Raw genomic sequence first — 24513 nt, 5'->3', positions numbered from 1 at the left:
GGCAGGGAAGTAAAACGTCCCATTTTGGCCTAAGCTTTTCTGGGAGGCCTTTAATCATCCCCTTTAGGGTTTTGTTGAAGCGTTCAGCTAACCCATTGCATTGTGGGTGATAGGGAGTAGTGAATTTGTAATTTACACCACACTCCTTCCACATTGCTTTTAGATACCCTGACATGAAGTTGGTACCTCTGTCAGATATAACCTCCTTAGGGAAGCCCACTCTGAAGAAAACTCCAATGAGGGCTCTTGCCACCACAGGGGCTGTGGTGGTCCTCAGGGGAATTGCTTTTGGGTACCTGGTGGCATGATCCACTCCCAACAGGATAAACCTGTGCCCAGATGCTGTTGGAGGGTCAAGGGGACCAAACATTTTAATCCCTACCCTTTCAAAGGGTACCCCCACCACAGGTAGTGGTATCAGGGGGACCTTTGTTGTGCCACCTGACTTGCCACTGGCTTGGCAAGTGACACAGGAGAGCCAAAACTCCTTGGTGTCCTCTGACATATGTGGCTAATGAAAATGTGGAACAAGCCTATCCCAGGTCTTGTTTTGGCCCAAGTGTCCTGCTAAAGGGATGTCATGTGCTAGGGTCAAGAGGAACCCTCAACTTCTGAGGTATTACCAACCTCCTGGTGGCTTGAGCCTCAAAATATAGGAGTCCCTCATCCCAATAAACTTTATGGGACCCACTAGCACTCCCAGCAGGCTCAGCAGCAGCCTGCTGTCTGAGGGGTTCAAGAGAGGGGTAGCACTGTTGCTCTTTGCTCAGATCTTCCCTAGAAGGCCCTGCTGCCCCCAAGAACTCAACCTGATCAGGCTCAAGTCCCTCTGGGGCAGTTTCTTCTTCAGGATCTGCTTCTCCTCCCTCAGGAGGGGAATATGTGATCTGAGACAGAGGGGAAGTCCCTGCCTTAACCCTACTGCTCCTCCTCTTGGGTAGCATCTGGTCCATAGTTTCAGGATCCAGATCTGGTTCAGCTTTATGCATTTTGGCCTGTGACCTGGTCACAGCAAATACCTCTGCATGTATGCCCAACATCTCAGCATGAGTCCATAACTCTACTTCAGACCAGGCTGAAGTCTCTAGATCATTGCCCAATAGACATTCGACAGGGAGGTCTGCACTGACTACTACCTTCTTGAGGCCAGTTACCCCTCCCCAGGATAAATTCACAACTGCCAGACTATGGTTGGTCCTGACATTGCTTGCATTGGTAACCTGGTACAGTTCACCCAGGATGATCTGCCCAGGGTCCACAAGATCCTCTGCCACCATGGTGACACTAGCACCTGTGTCCCTGAATGACAAATACTGTTTGCCATTTATTACAGGCTGCCGTTTGTATTTGCCCAGATTACTGGGGCTCACTAGGAAAGACATATCAATGTCTCCATCACAAATCAGCAATGCCCGAGTGGGTACTCTGACTAGGCCAGAGTCCACTTAGGAACCCAGGGTCAACCCTACTACACCCTTATTCTGATTACCACCTGCACAAGTAGCTGTACTAGGGGGAACAGTTGCCTTAGGGGCAGGCGTGGTAGTGGTTTGGTCTTTGGACTTGTTACAGTCAGAAGTCCAGTGCCCTTTCTGTTTACAGAATTTGCACCAGGCCTTCTTGTGGCCTTTTCCCTTGTTGGACTGTGAATCCCCACCAGATGCAGATTTTTGGGGCCCTTGTGAAGACTTCTAGTCTTTTGACTTATCCCCACCTTTCTCAGAGCCTTTAGGATCCTGCTTCTTAATGTCACCCCCTTGGTTCTGGGTTTTCTGCCTCACCCTGGTTCTGACCCATTTGTCTAGCCTTCTTTCACAATTCTTGGGGAGAGGTCAGATCAGAGTCCACCAAGTATTGATGCAACAACTGTTTTTGTCAATTATTAAGGATCTTCCTCTCATCATAAGATTATACAATCCCTTAAAATCAGTAACTCTACTACCAACAAGCCACCCCTCCAGAGCCTTGGTTGCACAATCAACAATGTTAGTCCAGCCCTGAGTCTGTGCTTTCTGGGTGTCTCTGAACTTCAACCTGTACTGTTCAGTGGTTAAGCCAAACCCATCTATTAATGCACTCTTCAGGACTTCATAATCATCAGCATCCTCTTCTCAAACTGTGAGGAGCTTGTCTCTACCTTTATCAGAAAAGGAGAGCCACAAGATTGCTGCCCACTGTTTCTGGGGACCCGTTGTACTCTACAGGCCCTCTCCATAGCAGTTATCCATTTGTGGATATCATCCCCACTTTGGTAGGGAGGAACAACCTTGGACAGGTTCCTATGGTCTGGAATGTAATCTCTGACTCTAGGGACACTGTTGCTGCCACCGGGGGTTCTAACCCCTGTTTTCTAGAAGCTCTCTGGAGCTCAAAGGCTTCTTTGTCTAATGCCAACTGCTTGGCCTTAAGGGCAAATCTTGCTTCCTCATACTGCAGCAGTTTGTACATTCTTTCAGAGGAGGTCTCTTTTCTATTAAAGTATGAGTTCCTCTCCTGGGCAGATTCTCTGCCAGAGTGATATGAGTGGTCAGATTCCCTTGAAGGAGACCTAGGCCTCTCTTCCACTCTGTCAGTTCCCCGTAGGGAGAATTCCTCTGTCCTTTTCAGATCCCTATGGATCTGGCCCTTCAACCACAGAGTCCAGGTCATTTTGATTTTCATCATCTGACCCAGTGACTGTAATTGACCCATCCCCTGATTCAGACCTATTAGCTCCTAGAGCTAATCTAAGATCATCTGCTGTCAGCAGATCTATTAGGTGTAGTGTGGAAGGACTCTGTCCTAGCTTCAGGTGCCTTGCAGCACACATGGCTTTCAAGTCAAAGAAAGTCATGTCCTTATACTGAGGCTGAGTGGACCCACTGACTCCACCCTTTGAGGACATTCTAGTGTTGTGCAGTGTTGTACTACCTACACTAGTTTGTGGCCTACTGGTCCTAGCTTGAGCTGTAGAAAGGGTTGTGCTATCCCTTCACACACAGCTCTAAGTTCAGTAGAACCTATTGATAATAAGCTTGACTTTATATGTACCTTGAGTACATTTAGAGGTTTTCAGTTAGTAATTCAAATAGAGATTTTCTGGTAAAACAATGGCAAGCTGTAATCCCACACGCTGCCCACCAATGTGAGAAGTTGGCCTGGCATATGCTGGTCACCAGTTAAAGTGGCCATTTTGCACCAGTCCAATTTGACTCTTATGGTAGATAGGTTTAAGAGAACCTTTTAAAGAAAGCTAGCCTAGTGGTAGCTGTGGAGAGCAGCCTTCAGGCTAAGTCTCTGAGGAATGTAAAGCCACTTGTTTTACTTTATAATCTCTTGAATTACCAAATGAAAGGACAACACACAGGTATATGTATCAAAAATATATGTATTTATTTCTAGACACACTCTACTAATCTCTTTATGAGATTAGAAGTCAGGAACATATGCACACATCAATGTTTCACAACAAATTAAGCACTGATATGGCTGGGGCCCTAGGGGCGTACCAGACCATATACTAAAAAAGAGGTATAAGAAGAACGACTTGAGAAGGGAGAAGGCCTAAGGTCTTCAGGAGCGCTGGGGCCTCACTAATCCACCCAAGGCAGGTAAGTAAAGGACCCACGGGAGATGCATGCAGTGTGAGAACACAGCCGCGGATCCCAATAGACTTCAATGGAGCAAGTCGCGGTTGGAATTTTAAAGTTTTAGGATACTTCGGGAGAGTCTACAAGCAAGTCACTTACAGGATAATTAGTTCTAGAGCCAACACACACAGGAGCACAGGAGTACTCGAGTTACCTCACCCAGGGAAGCCGGGTGCATAGGTGTCTTTTGGTGTCGGGTTGCGGCGTAGTTTTCAATGGGAGCCAAAGAAAATTTGCTGCTTGTGAAGACAGGAGAAGGGTCCGGTGGAATCCAAGGCTGGATTCTGAAGAAAGAAGACCTGAAAGCAGAGGAGACAGTGTTGTAAGTCACTTGCCAGTGACCCGGGGCCAGGAAACTGGATGCCCACAGAAGTCAGGGGATTTCAGGTGATCACGGGCGTCTTGACTCTTCAGCCACGCGGTCCAGGAGGCTCGACAACAACCAGGAGCTGGATTCAGAGTGTCCCATAAAGTCTGCAGCTTACTGAGGTGTTGGCAACCGGGTTGGAACCAACAAGCCTTGGCAACAGCAAGTCTCATGGAATGTGAAGAAAGTCAGCGGTGCAGACCAGCAAGGTCTGAGGGACTCACCCAGCAAGGTTAAGTTAGGGCTGGCCTGGAGCAACCAGGGGAGCCCTTTGGTTTGATGAATAAGTCTTCAGGGGACCCACAGGCCAATCGGAAAGGGATCGCGAAGACACCTCAGGAGGATTCACTTCACAGGAGCCCACAGTCACTCGGGATGAGGTAGGCCACTGATTCTTGGTGGAAATCCTGCTGGAGGATTGGACCACATGTGGTCCAATGCACAAGTTTGTAGAACATCATGAAGGGGTTGCACTTGACAATAATGCACGGTACCCGAGTATTGCTGTTCCTCATCACTCGTGGGGTCCACTTGCCTCAGTTTTGCTGGGGCTCACAATGGCCGTCGAGAAGTCAGGAAATCTACTTCCAGGGCTGCAAGGACTTTGGCCTCCGGCGGGAGCGGGAAAGTTTGCGACCGTTGATTAAAAGTTTTGGTGCCTTCCAAGCAGGGGAGTCACTCCTTGACTCCAAGGGAGATTCTTCAGTCTTCCAGTGGTAGTGGAACGTCGAAGGATTCTTCTTGTAGAGTGTCGTCCAGGGATATCTCGTTTGCAATGGCAAGGGTTCCCTATCTTATACTAAAGGAAAGGGAGGGACTAGCTCTATGACCACTCCTATGGGAGGGTCAGGGGAGTGGGTGTTTACACTCACTTCCCTCTGTCCAGTTTCACGTCAGAGCAGGGGCTGGTAGCCCCTGAACCAGTTTGAGCTGGCATATGCACAGAGGAGCCTACTGCTCCCCCAGTGCAGGACTTCAAAGCCATCTAGGAGTGCACCCACCCAGCCCCAATACACTAAATCCTGTCTGGAAGGTGGTTACACCTCCCTGTGACAGGATGCCTATTGTTGGGCCTCCTCCACTGCGAGTTTCGGTCAGCAACAGAAGGGCAGCCCAGTGTCTGTGCTGGTGGCATCCATTTTGTGATACCAGGGCTCTTTCAGGATTCTACCGTATTTCCACAGTAGATACATGTCTATCCCTCTAGAAGGGTGGGATCATACTCCCACACCAGTTACTGGTGTGGGGGTATGATTCCAAAGCGTTTGACACCAAACACATGTTTTGATGCAGCCATCCCAAAGTTAGCATTTACCGCTAGGTTATAATGCACTTAAGAGTATATGGTTTAACCGCATCCACAAACAGCCACAGAGAATAGACTCTGCCAGCTGCAAAGGGGCCCTGTTCAGGCAGAGGCACCCCCTCACATGGAAAACCAAGCACCCTGCCCTCAGGATTAGGGAACCTATACCTCAGTGAGGAGTGCTAACAGTACCTCACCCACGCTGCAGTAGCAGGCCTGTGGTGTCAGATTTAGTCTGCTTCCCAGGGGTAGCATAATACATGCTTCAGTCCCTGGTAGGCCTGTGAAGTACCTATGCCCTTGGTACCTAAGGTACCATATACTAGGGGCTCATAAGGTACCACAGTATCCAATCACTAGTGCATCTAATATGCACTCCAAGTTGTTTAGAGAGAACAGAGAGGCTGGGACCCTGATTAGCAGGGACCCAGCCAGACTATAGCCAGAAACCAGTGTAAACATCATAAAAAAGTAGGGGCAACATAAGTGCAGATCTTACTCTCCTACAGGAGGGTAAAAATGTTATCTCACTGGGGCGACTCACACGTTTTATGCACACTATGGGCATACTGCAGGACGAACCTGAAATCCAGTCTGGTCGCAGTTCAAAGACGACAGCGGCTTGACTCTCGACGACAAGTCAGTTAACTTCTGGAACTTTTGGCCAAAAATACTCCAAACGTCTCCAAACTTCTGGATCTTCTTCCAGAAGGTCCTTTTGGGTTTCCAAAGTGTCCACCAAAGCAAGATTCCAGAAGCTCTGAGTTGCACCTTGGTATGTTGGGACTGCGTCTCCCATAATGCACCTTGCCAAATCCTTAAAGGTATGGTGGATGCTGTCCAGCTGGGTTCTTCTTTGTGGAGATGATGCAGGTGGAGCTCTTTTAACCTGTTGCTTTCTGGGAGTCAAATCCTTCAACTATCAAAGCCAGGCAAAGTCATTTTTGGGCTGAAGACAAAAGTGTTGAGCAGGTGCAACCCGTATGACTGCTTTACTCTCTTGTGCAGTCCAAGGGTCCAGCAGGGAAGTCCTTCCCCTTTTTGTAGTTTCAGGTATGGATCTGAATTGCTGCACAACTCTCCTATATTTGTCCATGTGTTTTTGTCACAAGCAGAGGGCACCCATGACCAATGGAGTGCAGGTTGCCAACCTCATGTATGACAACTTCCTCCAAAGTGTGGCATATTCTTAATCCAGAAAGCACTTGTCTTTTAGTATCCAAGATGGAAAAAACACACTCCTGGAGGTTAAGATCTGGCAGGGCCAAACCACTATCATGGCTAAGATACCCCAAAACTCCCCTACCAGCCCCTATAGTAAGTAAATTACTAGGGCTTCAATCTGGCTGGGGTTGCAGGATGTGGGGCTGAGCCTGTGTCCTGTCCTAACTGTAATTCCCTCTTTAAAGACCAGTTTGGCTACCCAGCCTCCTTCCTGCTTTTGCTTTGCAGCTCACAGATCTCCTTCCACCAGATGTCCTTTGTCTCAGTCTCTTTGCAGGCCACTTCACACCTCATCAGAGCAGTTTGGTTCAGCCTGCCAAAGGCTTGTCAATCAAGAGAGTCTGCAGGAAGGCTGTATTTTAGTTCATCAGAAAATAACGTTCTATTACTTCTTTTCTGTGATAGTTATAATAAATAGAACTCTAGCAAGTTGTTGAATTTATTCTATCATTTTAATATTTTGAAGAACAGTTTGAGCTGGCTACTGTTAATATTTTTACTTAATTTAAGTATTCCCATGTTAGCTCATGGAGCCAATGTTATGCAATGGGGAAAAATTACATTTGCAGTTTTTCCCTCACCAGTGCATATAAAACAGCTTTTATAATGTCATTGCTTATAGCTATGAGGCTCCTTTCCCCTTGGGGAGCTAGGGGAGACCTTAGTTGTGATGTATATGTAAAAACAAGGTAGTTATGGAAGTACCTTTGATTCCAAACTCGAATTTGCATATCATTTCCTTTTAAAAGCAGCCTTTAAAGCAAGGCTGCCTTTAAAATGACAACAGGCAATACAGCAGTGCACACTTAAGTGCATTAAATCTGCTGTGCCTCTAAATCTACATGCCATACCATGTACTAGAGGCTTAGAGGTAGGTTGTTATACCAAGGGTATTTATACCTACTTATCATTTACCTTACACACAGAGCACTGGCCTGCTCGACAGGGACAAGACAGCAGCCTTCATTTTACTAAACCTCTCGGTCGCCTTCGACACCGTCTCCCACCGCACCCTAATCACCAGACTACTCAATTCCAGCATCTGTGACAGGGATCTGGGCTGGATCCACTAATTCCTTACCAGCCAGACCCAATGAGTCAGACTACCACCGTTCCTCTCAAAACCCACGGAGATCAGCTGTAGAGTCCCCCAGGGTTCCTCCCTGAGCTCCACCCTCTTCAGCATCTACATGCCCCCCTCACAGCCATCATCAGAAGCCACAGACTCAACATCATCTCCTACACTGATGACACGCAGCTGATCCTCACCCTCATCAATGAACCCTCAACCCCAGAACCAGCTTCCACAGTGGAATGAAGGCCATCGCGACATGGATGAAAGACAGCTGCCTCAAACTCAACATGGACAAGACTGAAGTTCTCATACTGGGGCCCACTGCATCAGCCTGGGATGACTCCTTGTGGACAGCCACTCTGGGTACCCCACCGACCCCAACAGACCATGCATGCAACCTTGGTATCATACTGGACTCTTCGCTCACAATGGCCCTCCAAATCAAAGCAGTTTCCTCAGCCTGCTTCCCCACGCTCTACCTGCTGCGAAAAGCTTTCAGCTAGATCCCCGCAGAATCCAGAATGGTCACCCACGCACTCATCACCAGCAGACTCGACTACAGCAACACACTCTATGTCGGCGTCACCCAGAAACAGCTGAATAAACTACAGTACGTCCAAAACGCCACTGCCAGACTCATCCACAACACCCCCTGCCACAGCCACATCACACAACACATTCGACAACTCCACTGGCTCCCAATCAACAAGTCAGTCACTTTTAAGCTCCTCACTCACGCCTACAAAGCCCTACTCAATGAAGGACCAGTGTACCTAAACCACCGCCTCACATTCTACGTACCCACCAGACACCTCCCACCTCCTAACTCACCCTTGCCTCCATTCCTCGGACCCACAAGACCAGAACCAGAGGAGGATCATTCTCCCACCACACCACCAAAACATGGAACTCCCACCGTCTGAACCTAAAGCAATCAGCGTCACTGACCCAATTCAGGAAGGACCACAAGACCTGGTTCTTCGTACAATCCTCCACCCAGTCTGACTAGCGTTCACCCCGCCCCCAGCACCTTGAGACCCTCACCGGTGAGTAGCCGTACTTTACGAGCCCCTAATTGATTGATGGATTGCTGTTCTTGACCCTCCTACCCAGCTCATATTCATCTATGGCCAGCCAGACATTTGTTCTTTGACATATGATCAGTAATGGATGGTTGTGCAGGATGCGCATTGACCTGCTAAGCTATCTTATGGTCCTTTATGCACAGTGTCAATCCATCCTTTCTGGCAGGGTATTGTGTGGGCAACCTTTGTATATAGCAGGCTGGAAGCTTTAATTTAAGTCAATGTATACCGTCTGGGCAAGAAGGAACTGTGTGACATCATAGAGTTTTTTGCTGTAAAATTATGTAAGATTTGTTCAGGTGGTTACCTTCTAAAGCAGTGTCATCAAATGCTAGCCCCACTAGAAAGGCAGACTCTACAGTTCTGCCTCTTTGTGTCAAACACCTATTGAATAACAAAATCTGATGGACAACCCAGAAGGAATACTTTACAAGGGCAGGATGAAAGTAAGCAAACTTATATGTGGGTATACGATTTGATATTTTAGTTACCTCACTACCAATCCAGTTGAGGATTTGTGCACTTAGTTGCAAGCTTTTTTTGTGTGTCCTCATTCACCTCAGACCACAGTAAGCAAACTAGCCGCCAGTACCTTGTACATTATTGGGGAGGCAAATACCCACCTGCTGGTAAATCTGCGGACTAGAATGGCACAGTCCCAAAAGAAAGGGCACGGTTACACTCCAATATAGTCCAGGTAACACTGGCGACTATTGAAGTTGGCAATGGAGGAGCTTAGATGCCCAACACAGTCTGGAGAGATCCAGAGAGGCATAGTCATAGGACCCATATTCGTTATAAGGGGAAACAGTTTTTAGATTTCTTGTCCAGTCTCACATATCTCGGCATTTGACCAATTCAATGGTAAATCCACAAATGCATTCTTCCTCCTGCTCTGGGTCCCACTCCGATCCAGCCTGGATGTCGAGAAAACAGAGGACAACCACACTGCGTGCAATGGAGGTGAACCTTCTACCCACGTTTTGCATATTTCTCTCCTGGCCAACAACATAACGTAGAAAAGGAAAGACCTTGCTCGCCCGTACCTTTGCTGGATATCCCAAAAATTGTCAGGGAGAGGCTTATTTGAATGTGGAGGCCTAAGATATCTGAGATACTTTTGCCCACTTTTTCCCAAAAGTATGCAATGGCCAGGCACTCATTAAACATGAGTATATCGGAGACTTTCTCCAAGCCGAATTTCTTACAACTATGGGTGCCCATTCATAATCTTTGACAACCTTAAGGGAGTTAAATAGGCCCTGTGGATCATAAACGGGTGATTCCTTCTCAACCATGCCGGTCTAACATTGGTGAACAGAGTACTCAAATATGTTCCCAAGGTTTATCCGGTAGGCAGGCACCCCACAGTTCCTTGGCCAATTTAAAATCCCCATTGATTGCCTCTTCGATGCTCCAATACCAAATGGAGACCTCCCTCTTTCCTCTTGGTCTTCCCACCAGCTGTTCCTCTAAGGTATTACCTATACCTATAGGTGATTTCAGATTTTGAGCCCAGCTCTGAAGCTGGATGTATTTAAATTTGGAGAGTCCCCCTCCATGATGCTATGAAGCATTGACCAGGGTAAAAGTGTGCTACCTTAGGCTAAATCCCCCCACACCATCAGCCTGGCCTCTCTAAGTGGCAGTGCTAGTTTATCCTTCAGGCACTCCTGAGCACCATGGAAGTCCAAACAGGGGGGCCAAACTCGAAAAGTAACTAAGACCCATCAGCCGTCTAGTATTTGCCCATGTTCTTGCCATTCCCTGTAGAACTTTTAACTTGATCTTCTTAAAGAATTTAGGTTCTCAGTATTTAAACAGGAAACCATCCTGGGACAGGCCAGCACTCTTTAGCATTGCTGAGAACATTGCCCCTTCCCCAACCTGCTCTGGAGTTTTTTAAAGCATCCTAGAATGGGATAGTTGAAAGGTCCAAGCATAGTATTGTAGATCTGGCAGCAAGAGTCCTCCCGTCCCCATCCTACGTCTCAACTTCTTCCAGGCGATTCTGGTGAATGAATTGATGGCCTGCTGAAGCTTGTCTATAAGTGATTTGTTAAAGTGTAGTGGGATAACTAAAGAAGAAGGTGATTTTAGGAAGCACTACCATCTTGACCAGGTTTACCCTGCCAAAGATGGAAAGAGGGAGGTGGACCCAGGTCTTCATGAGCCTCTGACACTCCTTTGTTACATTGCCCAAATTGATTGCTGAGATTTTGCTAATATCCTGCACTGTTCTGACCCCCAGATACCTCTTGGTTTGATGTTGACACTCCCCAAAGCTCCATGACACGACCTTGGTCTTCTCAGGATTTATCTCGTACCCAGATATCTGACCAAAGTCCTGAGCAAGCTTTATTACTGCCGGGAAGGCCATAGAGAGGTCAGAGGAAAGAACCGTCATGTCATCAGCATAGAGGGCCACCTTCCTCTCCCACCCCCCATGCTTGAATGGTAAAATCTTAGTTGGAAGCTTTGCTCCTCTATATTTTAACATATTTAGAGTGAACCTTTCTGACACCCACTAGGGGAAGTGTGGTATATAGTCCTGTGAAACCCTCAAGTAATTTTCCACACTTACTGCAACCAATGTTGTCATACCTTTTAAAGGACAGGGGCACCAGTATGCTGTTCATATAGTCAGTTCAAATCTTGATTGATCCATGTAAGAATTTAAAGCAACAAGTTAAAGTACAATGATTTCAAGTCTTTTGCACAATAAGATAAGTCTATGTAATTTTGCAATCGGTTTCATAGCAAGATTCCTTGCCAGTCTAAAGTGCATAAGGATAGAAAAAAATTTGAAAAATCAATAATGTGGCGTTGAACAAAAGCATAATAAATGGAAGGTAATAATCAGGCAAACAGAAGCTTCATATGCGAAATGTTGCAAAACACGTTTTGTTTTATGACATTTTGCTGTGCAAAACAAGCAAAAAGACTAAAAACACAACAAGAGTTATCATACAAATGTGGGTTTTAACGTTTGACATACTCTAATGCAACCTTCCACAGTCTCTTATATAATATTATTTGAAGTGCATGAAGGCTGTTCAGAAATGCCAGAAGAAAAATCAGAAAGAAGCAGAATTGGTAAAATATCCTCTTTTCCTCAATGCATAAGGACTAAAGGGCTATAGAGTTTCACCAAAAAAGTATTTTTTTTTAAATGCTCCAACAGAAAACGATACAATGATGGTTGGGAAGCAACTGTAAATAAAATAGGGCAAGACTAATTTTGTTAAAACCTAATTTTAAGTACCAGCAGTAGCACATTCATCCTGGGGACTTCATAAAATTAACAAAAAATTCAAAGTGTGCCAATGGTAGGGGTGATGATTCATCACAATGACAAAGAAAGATAGATTTACAATTAAATTGGCCCAAGGGAAAATATAAATGACATCTAATAGTGCCTAGGTGAAACTTCATCAGTATTGCACTTTCCTTAACATTGGTTACATACACATGGTACTTTTCGGCAACTCTAATAATTTGTAAGCTCATCAATTCTCTTGTGTAGTGTCTCATAACCTCACGATCTTCCCTTCTAGAGGCTGCCCCTTGGAAGAACACATTTTTGATCCTGACATCTTCCCCCTTTTGAATACTACATGGGTTTAAAAAAAAGTTCCAGTCTTCCCATGGCCTTCACTGATTTTTATATTTAATTCAACCATGGAATACTTAAGCCATGATCACAAGAAAGGCAATCCTCGATCACCTCTCTATTAAACAAGGCCTCCAGGTTGCTTCAGATGGAAGACCAAAGAAGAATGGGTGCCATCCCCACCAAATCTGTAACAAAAGCCAAGCTCTGTTCCTCACATAGAAAAAGCTGGGAGCTACCTGGTCCCAGGCCAAGAAACTGTCAGCAAAAACAATACTCGGCCCTCTGGAGACTGCTGCAATTTCTATACCTCCAGATTCCAGCCCCATAAGTGAGAAGCTGGTATTTCCAGCCGTGGTGCAATGGGCTTACTCCCTACCCAAGTTTATTCTCTAAAATGGATCCCAACTGTGCTGTTAAATCAAGAGTTTCTATTGGAAAGACAGGGTGCAAACTTGTTGTTATCATAAGCCACCCAAAATACTAAAATGCATTTACCCTGCTAATTGATGATCCCTCAATAAATATTCATCTGATCTTAGTGCACTGCAGACAGCAGGCCATAAAATGTGATTTAGTAGTATTGGTGTCTAAATCCAAATTTTCCATGTAGGATACATAATTATCGACCAGGGAGTGGAGTCAATTGGGTGTGTGAGAAAGCAATGCTGCATCATCTGCACATAGTAATGCAGCCACAGGATTAGATTTAACCTTCATAAGGTCAAGACAATTCATGATGAAGAAGGAACCTAAATAGTTTATATATAGAAGAAGAGGACTGGTGCCAATACACATACTTAGCATGCACCCCATTCCAGACGCATTCCCATTGTGTACCAGATCTTACCCAAGCCGAGACCTCACAGTGCAGAGCATGCATAGAATCCACCAAGTCCTGCAGTATACAAAGTCGCTGAAGGATAAGTCACAGTTTCAATCGATTCACTCTATTGAATGCGCTGCTCAAATCCATTAATGCAAGATAAAATTAACATTTCTTTGCAACGATGTGCTTCCCCTCAATTAAATTCAAATTGAGGCATTGCTCCTGTGCCCCCAAACCTGCTTCAAAGCCGCATTAAACCCTGCTCAAGACTCTGTTCAGCTTGAGCCAGCCCTCTATCCTGTGGACGGTCATTCAACCTACTACCTTGACAAAGGAGTCAAGGAGTGAAATGGACCTGCAACAACGAGGGTCCTGCCTATGACCCTTCTTGAAAATTGGAACAATGGTAGCTTGCTGACAGGATAAAGGAATCTTGCAAGATACTACCGCATTAAGAGTGAAAGTAATAAGGTGCATCCACAAATCAATGTTACCTTTGTATAGGTCCACTGGAACCCCATCTGGCCCTAGGGCTTTATCTGAGGGGCTATCATCATTGGCTTTTATTACCTCCTTAAGATCCAACCTAATGGGAAAAGTGGGGCAAGAGTCGTCAAGCTCATCGGGCAATGAATCTTCAAAAGAATACATTTGCTTTAAATGGGCATTCCAGCACTGGGGCGTGAGCCCAAACGTTTACAAATATTTATTGTGGGCTGTTTGGCCTTAACAATGGCCCAAAAATTATTCAGAGTCCCTGTTCTTCCTGGCCTTCCAAGCCTCTTCCTTTATGGCACCCTTGTGGGTTTTCATTATAGACTTGTAATGTTGTCTAGCTTCAAGGATGATTTCCCTAACCCAGGGTCTGCAAATAAGGGCAGCCCTCAACTTTTGATTTGCAACCCTACATTCCCAGTCAAACCAGCCTGGACTTGAACTAGCTGCACATTTCCATGTAACCATAAGTGTGGTTTTAATATAGCTGTTTAATGTTTCAAAAGAGGTAATCATTTCCAGGGCTTAACTATTATCAGAAAGAAGATGATCCTTAATCAGGGTCAAATTGGCCCTAACAATCTTGCCGGTTACACAAGGGACATCAATCCCCTTTGAACTAAGCCTAAACCCCTTATCCTTAATTGCCAAGTTGGTTACACCTTTAGGCAAAGCGGGCTGTTGTTCTAAAGGGAAATTAATGTTAAATCAATAGGATTGTGGTCACTATAATCTCTAGAGAAGACTCCCCCATTAACTACACACTAGTCTGCTCATGGGATAAAAAAAACAATCTATGATCACGCATAGCCCCATGCCTGTAAAGGTCGGGATAAAAAATGCGTAGTGCCCCTAGATTTCAGGCAAATTAAAAAAGGTATTTCCAATAAACTTTCCAACAGTGTTTGCTCTCTGTTATCGATCACACTGCCTGAGCTGAATTGAGTTATCACAGTGAAAGGGTCAGAAATGTTATCACACAGACCTATTTTGGCATTAACCCCCCCCAACAATTGCTAAAGACCTACCCGACTTATACTCTGCTCTTTGTTTTAAAACCCCAATGACGATGAATAGTTCCCTAATTTGGCAGGCCAGTTCTACCACTGCATAATAGAAAGTAAGCAAAAACCATAAAACCTGGATCCCTAGATGATTACATACAATAGGAAAAACAGTAAAAGATTGAATAATCCACACCATAGTTACCAACCCCCTCCCGCAAGTTACCAACCCTCCCCCCAGGTCTCCCACCCACCGAAAATATTGCAGAGATAGCAAAGGTTTAAAATCCATCCAAAGCAATCTCCTCCAGAAACCATGTTTTCTGGAACATAATAATATCACGTTTAGAAATAAAGGAGAACCAATTTGGGTCTTCCGCTTTAGACTGCAGGCCCACAATTTTCCATGATATTAAAGTCATCTGATTGGTAGTGGACATTCCCATAAGACCCTGATGTGACATTGAGGCATATTGCCCCCAGATCTGTCCAACTCAGCAGTGTTCCTAGCTGCTGCCTAGTCAGTCTAAATCCTCCATCCCGGAGATCAAACTAAATCTGCTTGAAGTAGCTAAACATGGAGCAAGATATTTATGCTCCGAAGCCAGTGGCTTATGGTCTAGACCCATCCTAAGAAAGAGCATCAAAGGTCCATGAGGTAAAAAGTGATTGACCGACTCAGGCCCAAGGGGATACGGTAAAAGAAGCGAATGGCACGACCATCATGCAGTTGTTAGTAAGAGAATCCTTTGTAAGATGAGCATGTGATAAAATTAAGCACTCTGCAAGGAGCAGGAATCTACAGTAACCCTGGGCGTAGGACTACGCTACGCTCTTGTAGATTGCGTAGTTTGCGCAACTACTCGCTACGCGAATTGCATGTAGCACAGTGCAAGAACGCTTAGCGGGCATTTTTTGCTTGCTCGCGGTCCTCAACGTCAAGTTGGCGACCGCGAGCAAGCAAAATGACATACCAGCGAGACTTTTTCCTCATTCACAATCAGCAGCATCAAGTTGCCGATCGCGAGTTTGGAAAATAAACCTCCCGGTGAGATTCTCAGCACGGGGAGGTCAGGTTTCTCATTGTGAGTGGTCGCGTATGCTCGCGACCGCTCGCGATGAGAAACTACCAGTCCGCGTTGAGAAAACTGCCGCTCGAGTACAAATCTACTCGAGCGGCAGAAAACGACCGCTTGCACTTTGCAAGATGCTGTTTGCAATGATTGCACAGTGCGGAAAAGCATCCGGCACTGTGCAATCAGTGCAAACAGCTCGCAGCTCGGGTAGCTCGCGTAGTGCGAAGTGCAATTCACGTAGCTACGCGTAGCGCTACTATGCAAACTACGCCCAGGGTTAAATTCTACAATTGATTAACACACAGTCCCCGGACGGAGTCTTATGTGAGGGCCCAAACCAGCCCACCCTCCTGATAAACTGTATTTCCTCTAACTCATTAAGGCCAAAGTCCAGATTCTTATTGAGACAATGACACACTTTGTTCTTCAGATTAGGATAAGCTTCTTCTTGGGATTGAGGTAGGCAGGGCATGTTGACCAAGACCACAACATAAGGACAAGTTGGCAGTCAGTGATCTGGGGTTTAATGGCTAAGTATGCTCCCAAGTCCCATGGATAATAGCAAAAATGTCCACATGCTTAATGGGCCATGGTTGCTCTTCCTGCACAGATAGATTTATGACTCCTAACAACTCCTCAGATTTTGTCAGTTTGGGCCCATTTTGACCCTCCTTCTGTGTCTATACCAGAGGATCTGCTGGGGTGGATGGACTGGAGTGTACTGCCAAGTTTGGGATGTGAACACAGCTGCTCAGTTTGGATACCATAGACTCCAGTCCATCAAATGGGCTACGCAGCCTTGGATTGCAGTCTTCAATTTCTCAAATTGCTGGTCAAGCATGCAGTCCCAAGTTGAGGTCCTGGGGCCGATACTATGTCCTGACCCAGCTGAATCACTGACCTTCTTGGCCGATCCTGCAGCTTTTGCTTTCCCTTGATTGAGGTGTTGGGGGCTCCAGCTTTACCATGTCCAGTGGGCTTTACCTGGCATTTCCTCTTGACTAAGGGGCCACTGTCTGGTGAGAAGCTTGGCTCCTGAGACTTGGATGCCAAGCCTTGATAGAGAGCACCGCAAGTGGCCTCCATATTTTCCGGTAATTGGATGGCTGAATCGAGATATCAGTTAGACTTTTATCAACCTCTGGGCAAGGAGAGGGCAATATGTCAAAGTGAGGGAGATCATGTTGAAGGGAGAGCTGTTGCTCAACCAAGTCTATTTCCCTAGTGATCACCCCTACTGTTCTAGCCAGGAAAGCGTCATGGGAAGTGTTGGTGAATAAGGGCAATGATGAAGCAGGCTGACCCCTTCAGGCAACTTTCTCTTTCCCATCCTAACTCTTAGACACTAATGTCAACAAAAGACAAAATAGGCTGGGTGGGAAAAGACAAAAGGATAGCAAGTAAATGTTAGGGATCCGGTATCAGGTAGGCCAACAACTTGCCATAAATAGGAGCACAATATCTGAATACCAATTGACAGAGTCCCAGCCCTTTCGTGCAAATAGTCTTTAAAATTGAACAAATCAGCCTTCAGCTAAAGCGAAATGGCATAAATGTGCTTGTACTTATATAGCGCACAGCTACCCCGGTTCGGGGTTTCCCGGCGCTAGGGAACCCTTCCTGGCTTTTTCCCTGTGAAATGTCCACACCTGGGCATCCCCAGGGTGAAGCCAGGCATCCCAGCGCTGTTGGGGACATTGTGGAGATTAAGCAAGCTATTGCCCAGAGTTGGTAGCGTGGGACCCATGATTAGAATAGGCACTGAGGCGAGAATATCCGGTCCGCGGAATTTATAGTCCGAGACCCTGCCGCGACGGGAATCGAACCCTGGTCCTGGACCAGTGCTCTGCATAAAGGTCTGCCGCTCTAACCATTGAGCCACACTTCTCCATACCCGAATCAAGAGTAAAAAGAGACTAATAGCAGCAAGCAAGGACCAAGGGGAGTGGCCCTGAGCAGAATGGACCCGCCCTTGGCCCACGCATGGCCTGCGCACATCTGAAGAGGGCAGTTTATAGCTGTTGCTGTGTGGAACCACCCCCTTCTGGCACCACTGTGAAGGAGGGCCTCCTGCTGCAGGATGGGGGTTTGAGTCCCCTAGAATATTGGAGTCAGTTGGAGGTCATTTCCACCTCTAACTGCCGTAGTGTTCATACAGTCAATTGTTGTTCAGTACCAGGCAGCACTCCAGATGTTTTCTTTGATTCTCTAGCTGTTACTGAAGTGTATTTGACTAAAGGTAACAGCATCCGTCCAAATGTAAACAAATAGATGATTTAATAATGCATGTATGTATGCAGGCCATGGCCACACCTATCTTCAATAGCTTTGACTGAGAACTGTGTATTTATAGGCTGGTAACTGAGTTGAGGAAAAGACAATTACAAAATATTTATTTAAATATTTTGCCTGATATTGAAAAGTGCTCTCTTTGTTACTTGAGTTTTGACCAATAACTTTTAAGCGGCATCTTTCAAGAATATTCATATTAACTGTTGTTTTGCCCTTTCATTTTGTGGCATTGACGGGCCCAAATTGTGAGTGATTTTACTTACCTGGCACTTATGCTAACTCATCTCAGATTAACTGGCACTTAATGACACTTCCAGGGGAAAGTTGTATTTCCTGTGCTTGTGAAAATATACATTGTGGGATAATTATTTTACCTCATTAGTGAATTTCTACAGAGCATGAATTATTACATATGCCTCCTGTTGCTAATTTTCTTTAGAGCTGTCTGAAGTATCATTCCACTGACACTGTCCACTTTAAGACTGCTGTTGGAGAAATTTCATAGAAAAATTTTCCTTGAAGGAAACATTGTTCTGAACCTACTTTAGTGAAAGATGTTTAGGTTTTTAAAATGTCCATGTCTCATATAAAGTAGTTGATTGGTGGCAAGCATTAGTTGATGAAATATTACAGAGAACTAGTTGCAACTCTGTAGTTATGATTTACACTGCACACCATAGAAAATCCTCTTTTTTTGTACTGGTGATAAAAAATAAAAAATACGCTAGTTGAAAATACTCCAAATTTTTCAGGCATGGAGGCCTTTCCATCAGTCGGTTCCTTTTCTTGTTTTGGTGAATAGCATTCAGTCATTTTGAAATTATTAGGGAAAAACCGTCTGTCCAATGTGCATGCAAGAATTCTGTTTCTGTTTGATAAATTTCATAAGCAGAAACAAATCCATTTAGTTCTTCACAAGCAGCAAAAACAGATGACATTGGTCATGCACTTATCTCTCCAACTACAATGTTCAGTATAGGTAGCCTGCCTCTGCCCTCTATGCAGATCTCTGCTGGCCTGTAAAACAGGTCAGGAAAGGATCCAAGCACAAAATACCCATTACCTCCACACCCATTGCCTGACCAGCAGAAGGGGGGGGGGGGTTGGGGTTTTGGGTTGTAGAGGAAGAATAGGTTGGAATATGAAAGAGCCTGTGTCAATATTCAGCAAATGTGACACATGATAGAGTAGGCACTGATGGCTGTGATCCAATAAAAAAGCATAGGGCAAATGAGCAGATATGAAATAAAGAAGCTTAATGAAATGCTCTAGACAGACAATATGGATACATGCATGATCACCTACCATTAGATGATTACAGCATTTAGAGTGATATTTTGCAATAGAATTCTAGAAGCAGCCAATTAAATCAGAAACATGTTCTTTGAAATAAACTGAATTAATTAATGGAGCATAAAATGGTGACTACTAGGATTTGTTCCACCTTTGAGACAAGACTGACGTATATTATACAGTGTTTCATACAATTCCTGTACTTATATTATTACTCATCTATTTCAGGGGCACACTCTCCAGAAATACTTTACATAGAAAAGTTTGATGCAGTGTGGAGGACAATGGTTATGAATAGGATAATAAAAAAACAGGCTTTATTCATCCTTGGGCAGTAAAACAGGACACACACATTAAATAATTCTCCATGTAATAAAAACCATCTGGTAGTGTTGGAGACTAACCAAAGATAGAGAAGCAACTTTAGTTGGTCTTGTTGAGCACGCTTGCTAGGAGACTTCTAATTGGTCTCAAGGTTGATGGTTGCTCTGGTTATGGTAGGTCTAGAAGGAAGAAAGATCTGGTTTGAGATTTGCCATGTTCTGTTGCCATGAGACCATGAAGAGTTAGTGAGCCAAAGGGCAGCTTAGAGGAAAATTGGGCGATGGTGTGTGCAAAGGTTGAAGGACCAGGACCATTGATGTTAACCGAGGATGAGAAACCTGCCTTGGCATCAGTGGGGTGAAATAGTCATGCCAAAGTGTGCCGGAAGGTGGGGATGGAGCGTGGTAATGTGTATGCAGTGTGTTCATATAAATATTTAAAGGAGTAAGGGGAAGGATGAATACAAAACTATTTTTGGAGATACTGGCTGTGTGAAAGTTGAGGTTGTAATGAATCTTGTGGTCATGTGACGTGTAAAATTTGAAACTGAGTTTTCAAGCATTAAAAGAGGAGAGTAGGAACCTGACACACACAGACAATGGTTCAGTGATTTATTTAGATTATGGGGCTATGGAGAATGGGGTTAACACAGGTTTCTTTGGCTTTTAGTGGAGAAGGGTGCACATTCCAGAAATTCTAAGAATGTTTAACACAATGGTATCTTCTGAATACCTATTGTGATAACAGCCATTACTCTACTTCCTTAGCCTAGTCTCAATGTTGAATCATCTCTATATACTAATAATCATTATTGTATTGTTCTTGTTTGAATTGAGAAAGTCTTATTTCATACTAATCATGGAAGTCAATGTATAAATTCTCCGAGCGATCTTACTGTCAAAATGTATTTACAGTGGGAATTCATCAAGCAACATTTTCTGGTTTAAATCCTATAATCCCTATTGTCCCACAAATAGTGTTATATTCTGAGACCTTGTTCTATGCCCCACCCATTAATAGTGCATTTTGTGAATTTAAAAAAAAGATAATTCTTACCTGAGTATGTTTTCCACCCCATGAGATGGCACTCTCGTTAATTACAAGCTTTGGGCCTGAAAGAGCTCTGCGATTGTAGGCTCCCACTGTCACAAAGCTGCTGGTGTTATTGGATGTCATGTGCCAATACAACAAATCAAATAATGGCAAAGGGTCTCCGTAAGAATCAAACAGCATTTCACTGCCACCTGAGCTCTCCACATGAACGTTCTTCACGTAGTGCAACATCTGTGTGTAAAATTGAACATTGCCTTAAAACTCATAATAAAGATGCTTGAAATACATGACTAAATATGCATGGTGTCTGTATTGGTGGAACTGAGGTGCAGATATTAAAGCGACCTCTGACCCTGATCGCAGGCAGGTCGCTCCCAACGCTGCTGCACGGCTCTGCCTGTCTTTGCCTACCTCGCCGCCCATACCCGCATTGTTGTGCTTAAACCTTGTTGTTTCTGTGACTAACTTGTTTTCTTTCTGTGCCTAACTTGTTTTCTTTTTTGTGTCTAAATTGTTTTCTTTTTTGTGCCTAATTGCTGTTCCTCACCCGTTTACCCGCCGCTGCGTCCCTGCGGCCCCGCCCCCCTGAACTTCAATTCGCCGCCCCGCTCCCGCCTCCCAGCTGCTCCTCCCTCCCACATCCCCTCATATGGAGGCCGCGCAGCGGTGAAAGGAGCGACCTCTGACCCTGCTCACAGGCAGGTCACTCCCCACGCTGCTGCACGGCTCTGCCTGCCTTTGCCTATCTTGCCGCCCGTACCCGCATTGTTGTGCTTACACCTTGTTGTTTCTGTGCCTAACTTGTTTTCTTTCTGTGCCTAACTTGTTTTCTTTCTGTGCCTAACTTGTTTTCTTTTTTGTGCCTAAATTGTTTTCTTTTTTGTGCCTAATTGCTGTTTCTCGCATGTTTTCCCGCTGCTGCGTCCCTGTGGCCCCTGCACTCCCATTTGCCGCCCCGCTCCCGCCTCCCAGCCACTCCTCCCTCCCACATCCCCTCATATGGAGGCCGCGCAGCAGCCTCGCAGTGGGCGCGCACAGCGGGTGCTCCGCTGGCGTGCTGAAGGCGCACCTAAGGCAAAACTGTCTGTGCCCGTCCGCGCCTGGACCGCGCCCAGCACCAGGACCCCTGGCCTTTGCAAGCACCACAACACCCACATCTGCTACAACTCCAGCTCCCTCCACGCACTCAACGCCGGATGATCACGCACCTGCTGCCTGGCTGCCCCGAAGCGCACCCAAGGACACTTCTCCTGCCAGAACTGCAGCTTCACCAGGGTGCAGCCCGCCAACGCACCTACCACAGAACCCAACTACCTCAGATGCATCCTTCTTAACACCCACTCTGCACGCAAACACGCCGTTGAACTCTGGTACCTACTGGACTCCAACATTCCAGACGTCGCCTTCCTGACGGAGATCTGGCTGAACCCCTGCTCGGCACCGGACATCGCCATAGCCATCCCAGAAGGCTACAAGATCACCCACAAGGTCTGCACCAATGGAGGAGGAGGAGGATTCGCCATGGTCCACAGGAACACTCTCAAAATCTCGACATACACCGATGACACTCTCAGCACCGCCGAACACCTGCACTTCCAGATCCACACGACCCCAACACCACCCTCAGAGGAACCCTCGTCTACAGACCCCCGGACCCTGACCACAGTTCAGCGACTCCATCGCCGACTTTGTCAGCACACATGCCCTCGCCTCCACGGACTACATCCACCTCGAGAACAACAACGACTCCAACTCTTCCGCCCTGATCGACAACCTTGCCAACCTCAGACTCAGACAACTCGTCACAACACCCACCCACTCCACCGGCCACACGCTGGACCCTATCTTCTCAGCAAGCTCCCACATCTTCTTCAACTACACCACCGAACTCCACTGGACCGACCACCGTTGCATCCACTGGAAAGCTACACAGCCCACAAGAACGCCACCCGCAGACACCACCACCTCATCAGATCTGCCAAAAGGACCTCCTTCAAAGACCGCCAAGACAACAAAGCGCCCAATAGCAAACATCGTGAAGGAACTCTCCAACCCCAGCTCCAACACCAACGACATTCCACCCTCACAAGACCTGTGCGACTCGCTGGCCACCTTCTTCCACTGCAAGATCGCAGACATCCACGACAGCTTCTACACCGCGACTGCCCCGGCAACCACCGAGACCTCCACCCCCACTATCACCACCCACACCAACCGCCTGATCTCCTGGACCCACATCAACAACGAGAACACCATCAAGATAATTCACTCCGTCCACTCCGGATCCCCGTCAGACCCATGCCCTCACCACATCTTCAACAAAGCCAGGACCATCATCGCACCCCATCTCCGGAAAGTCATCAACATCTCCTTCGAGACAGCTACCTTCCCGGAGAGCTGGAAGCACGCCGAGATCAACGCCTTACTCAAGAAACCCAAGGCGGAACCCAAGGACCTCAAGAACCTCCGACCCATCTCACTGCTCCCTTTCCCGGCGTAGGTCACCGAGAAGGCCGTCAACAAACAACTGACCAGATTCCTCGAGGAGAACAGCATCCTGGACCCGTCCCAGTCCGGGTTCTGCAGCAACCACAGCACCGAAACTGCCCTCATCGCCGCCACCGATGAAATCAGGACCCTACTAGACAACGGAGAAACCGCGGCCCTCATCCTCCTGGACCTGTCAGCCACCTTCGACACGGTCTGCCACCGCAAACTACGAACACGCCTCCACGACAGAACACAGAGCATACGCCTCCCCCCTTCCGCTCCGAAGCCACTGAGATCATTTGCGGCGTACCCCAGAGCTCATCCCTCAGCCCAACGCAGTTCAACATCTACATGGCACCGCTCGCCCACGTCGCCCGACTGCATGACCTCAACATCATGTCTTACGCCAATGACACCCAGCTGATCCTCTTCCTCACCAAAGACCCCCACACCGCCAAAACCAACCTCCATGAGGGAATGAAGGCCGTCGCAAACTGGATGAGAAACAGCAGACTGAAGCTGAACTCGGACAAGATGGAGGTCCTCATCCTCGGATCCACCCCCTCGGCCTGGGACGACTCCTGGTGGCCGACTGCACTAGCAACAGCTCCAACGCCCACCGACCACGCACGCAACCTAGGGGTCATCCTTGATGCCACCCTCTCCATGACGAAGCAGGTCAACGCCGTCTCCTCCTCCTGCTTCAACACCCTCCGCATGCTCTGCAGGATCTACAAGTGGATCCCCACCGAAACGAGAAGGACGGTCACCCAGGCCCTCGTCAGCAGCAGACTGGACTACGGAAACGCCCTCTACACAGGAGCCTCGGCCAAACTCCTGAAAAGGCTCCAATGCATCCAGAACGCCTCCGCACGCCTGATCCTTGACATCCCTCACCGCTGCCAGATCACACCCCACCTGAGAGACCTGCACTGACTCCCCGTCAACAAAAGGATAACCTTCAAGCGCCTCATCCACGCACACAAGGCACTCCACAACACCGGACCAGCATACCTCAACAGCCGACTCAGCTTCTACACCCCCACCCGCCAGGTCCGCTCTGCCGACCATGTCCTCGCCCTATCCCCCCGCATCCGAAGAGTGACCGCCGGTGGCAAATCATTCTCCCACCTCGCCACCAAGACATGGAACACCCTCCCCATCCGCCTACAGCAGACCCAAGACCTACTGACCTTCAGAAGACTCCTCAAGACCTGGCTCTTCGAACAGAAGCAGCATTCTCCCACCCCTTAGCGCCTTGAGACCGTCACGGGTATGTAGTGCGCTTTACAAATGCTTTGATTGATTGATTGATTGATTGATTGATTGATTGATATGATATGAAAGGATAATACAGT

The 24513-nt window shown here is 46.7% G+C and overlaps 1 protein-coding gene across 1 annotated transcript in view; it reads right to left on the bottom strand.

The window, feature by feature from the left end:
• The window catches only part of LOC146796875 (vomeronasal type-2 receptor 26-like), a 134563-nt gene that overhangs the window by 28922 nt on the left and 81128 nt on the right, over positions 1–24513 (bottom strand). The window contains exon 5 of the mRNA XM_085631408.1: positions 20669–20896. Coding sequence (XP_085487534.1) covers positions 20669–20896 — 228 coding nt within the window. The remainder of the gene's footprint in view (positions 1–20668; positions 20897–24513) is intronic.

The sequence above is a fragment of the Triturus cristatus genome, chromosome 10 (assembly GCF_964204655.1).
Source record: "Triturus cristatus chromosome 10, aTriCri1.1, whole genome shotgun sequence".
Classification (NCBI taxonomy): domain Eukaryota; kingdom Metazoa; phylum Chordata; class Amphibia; order Caudata; family Salamandridae; genus Triturus; species Triturus cristatus.
The sequence above is the reverse complement of the archived record's forward strand: the minus strand, read 5'-3'. Positions and strand labels throughout refer to the sequence as shown.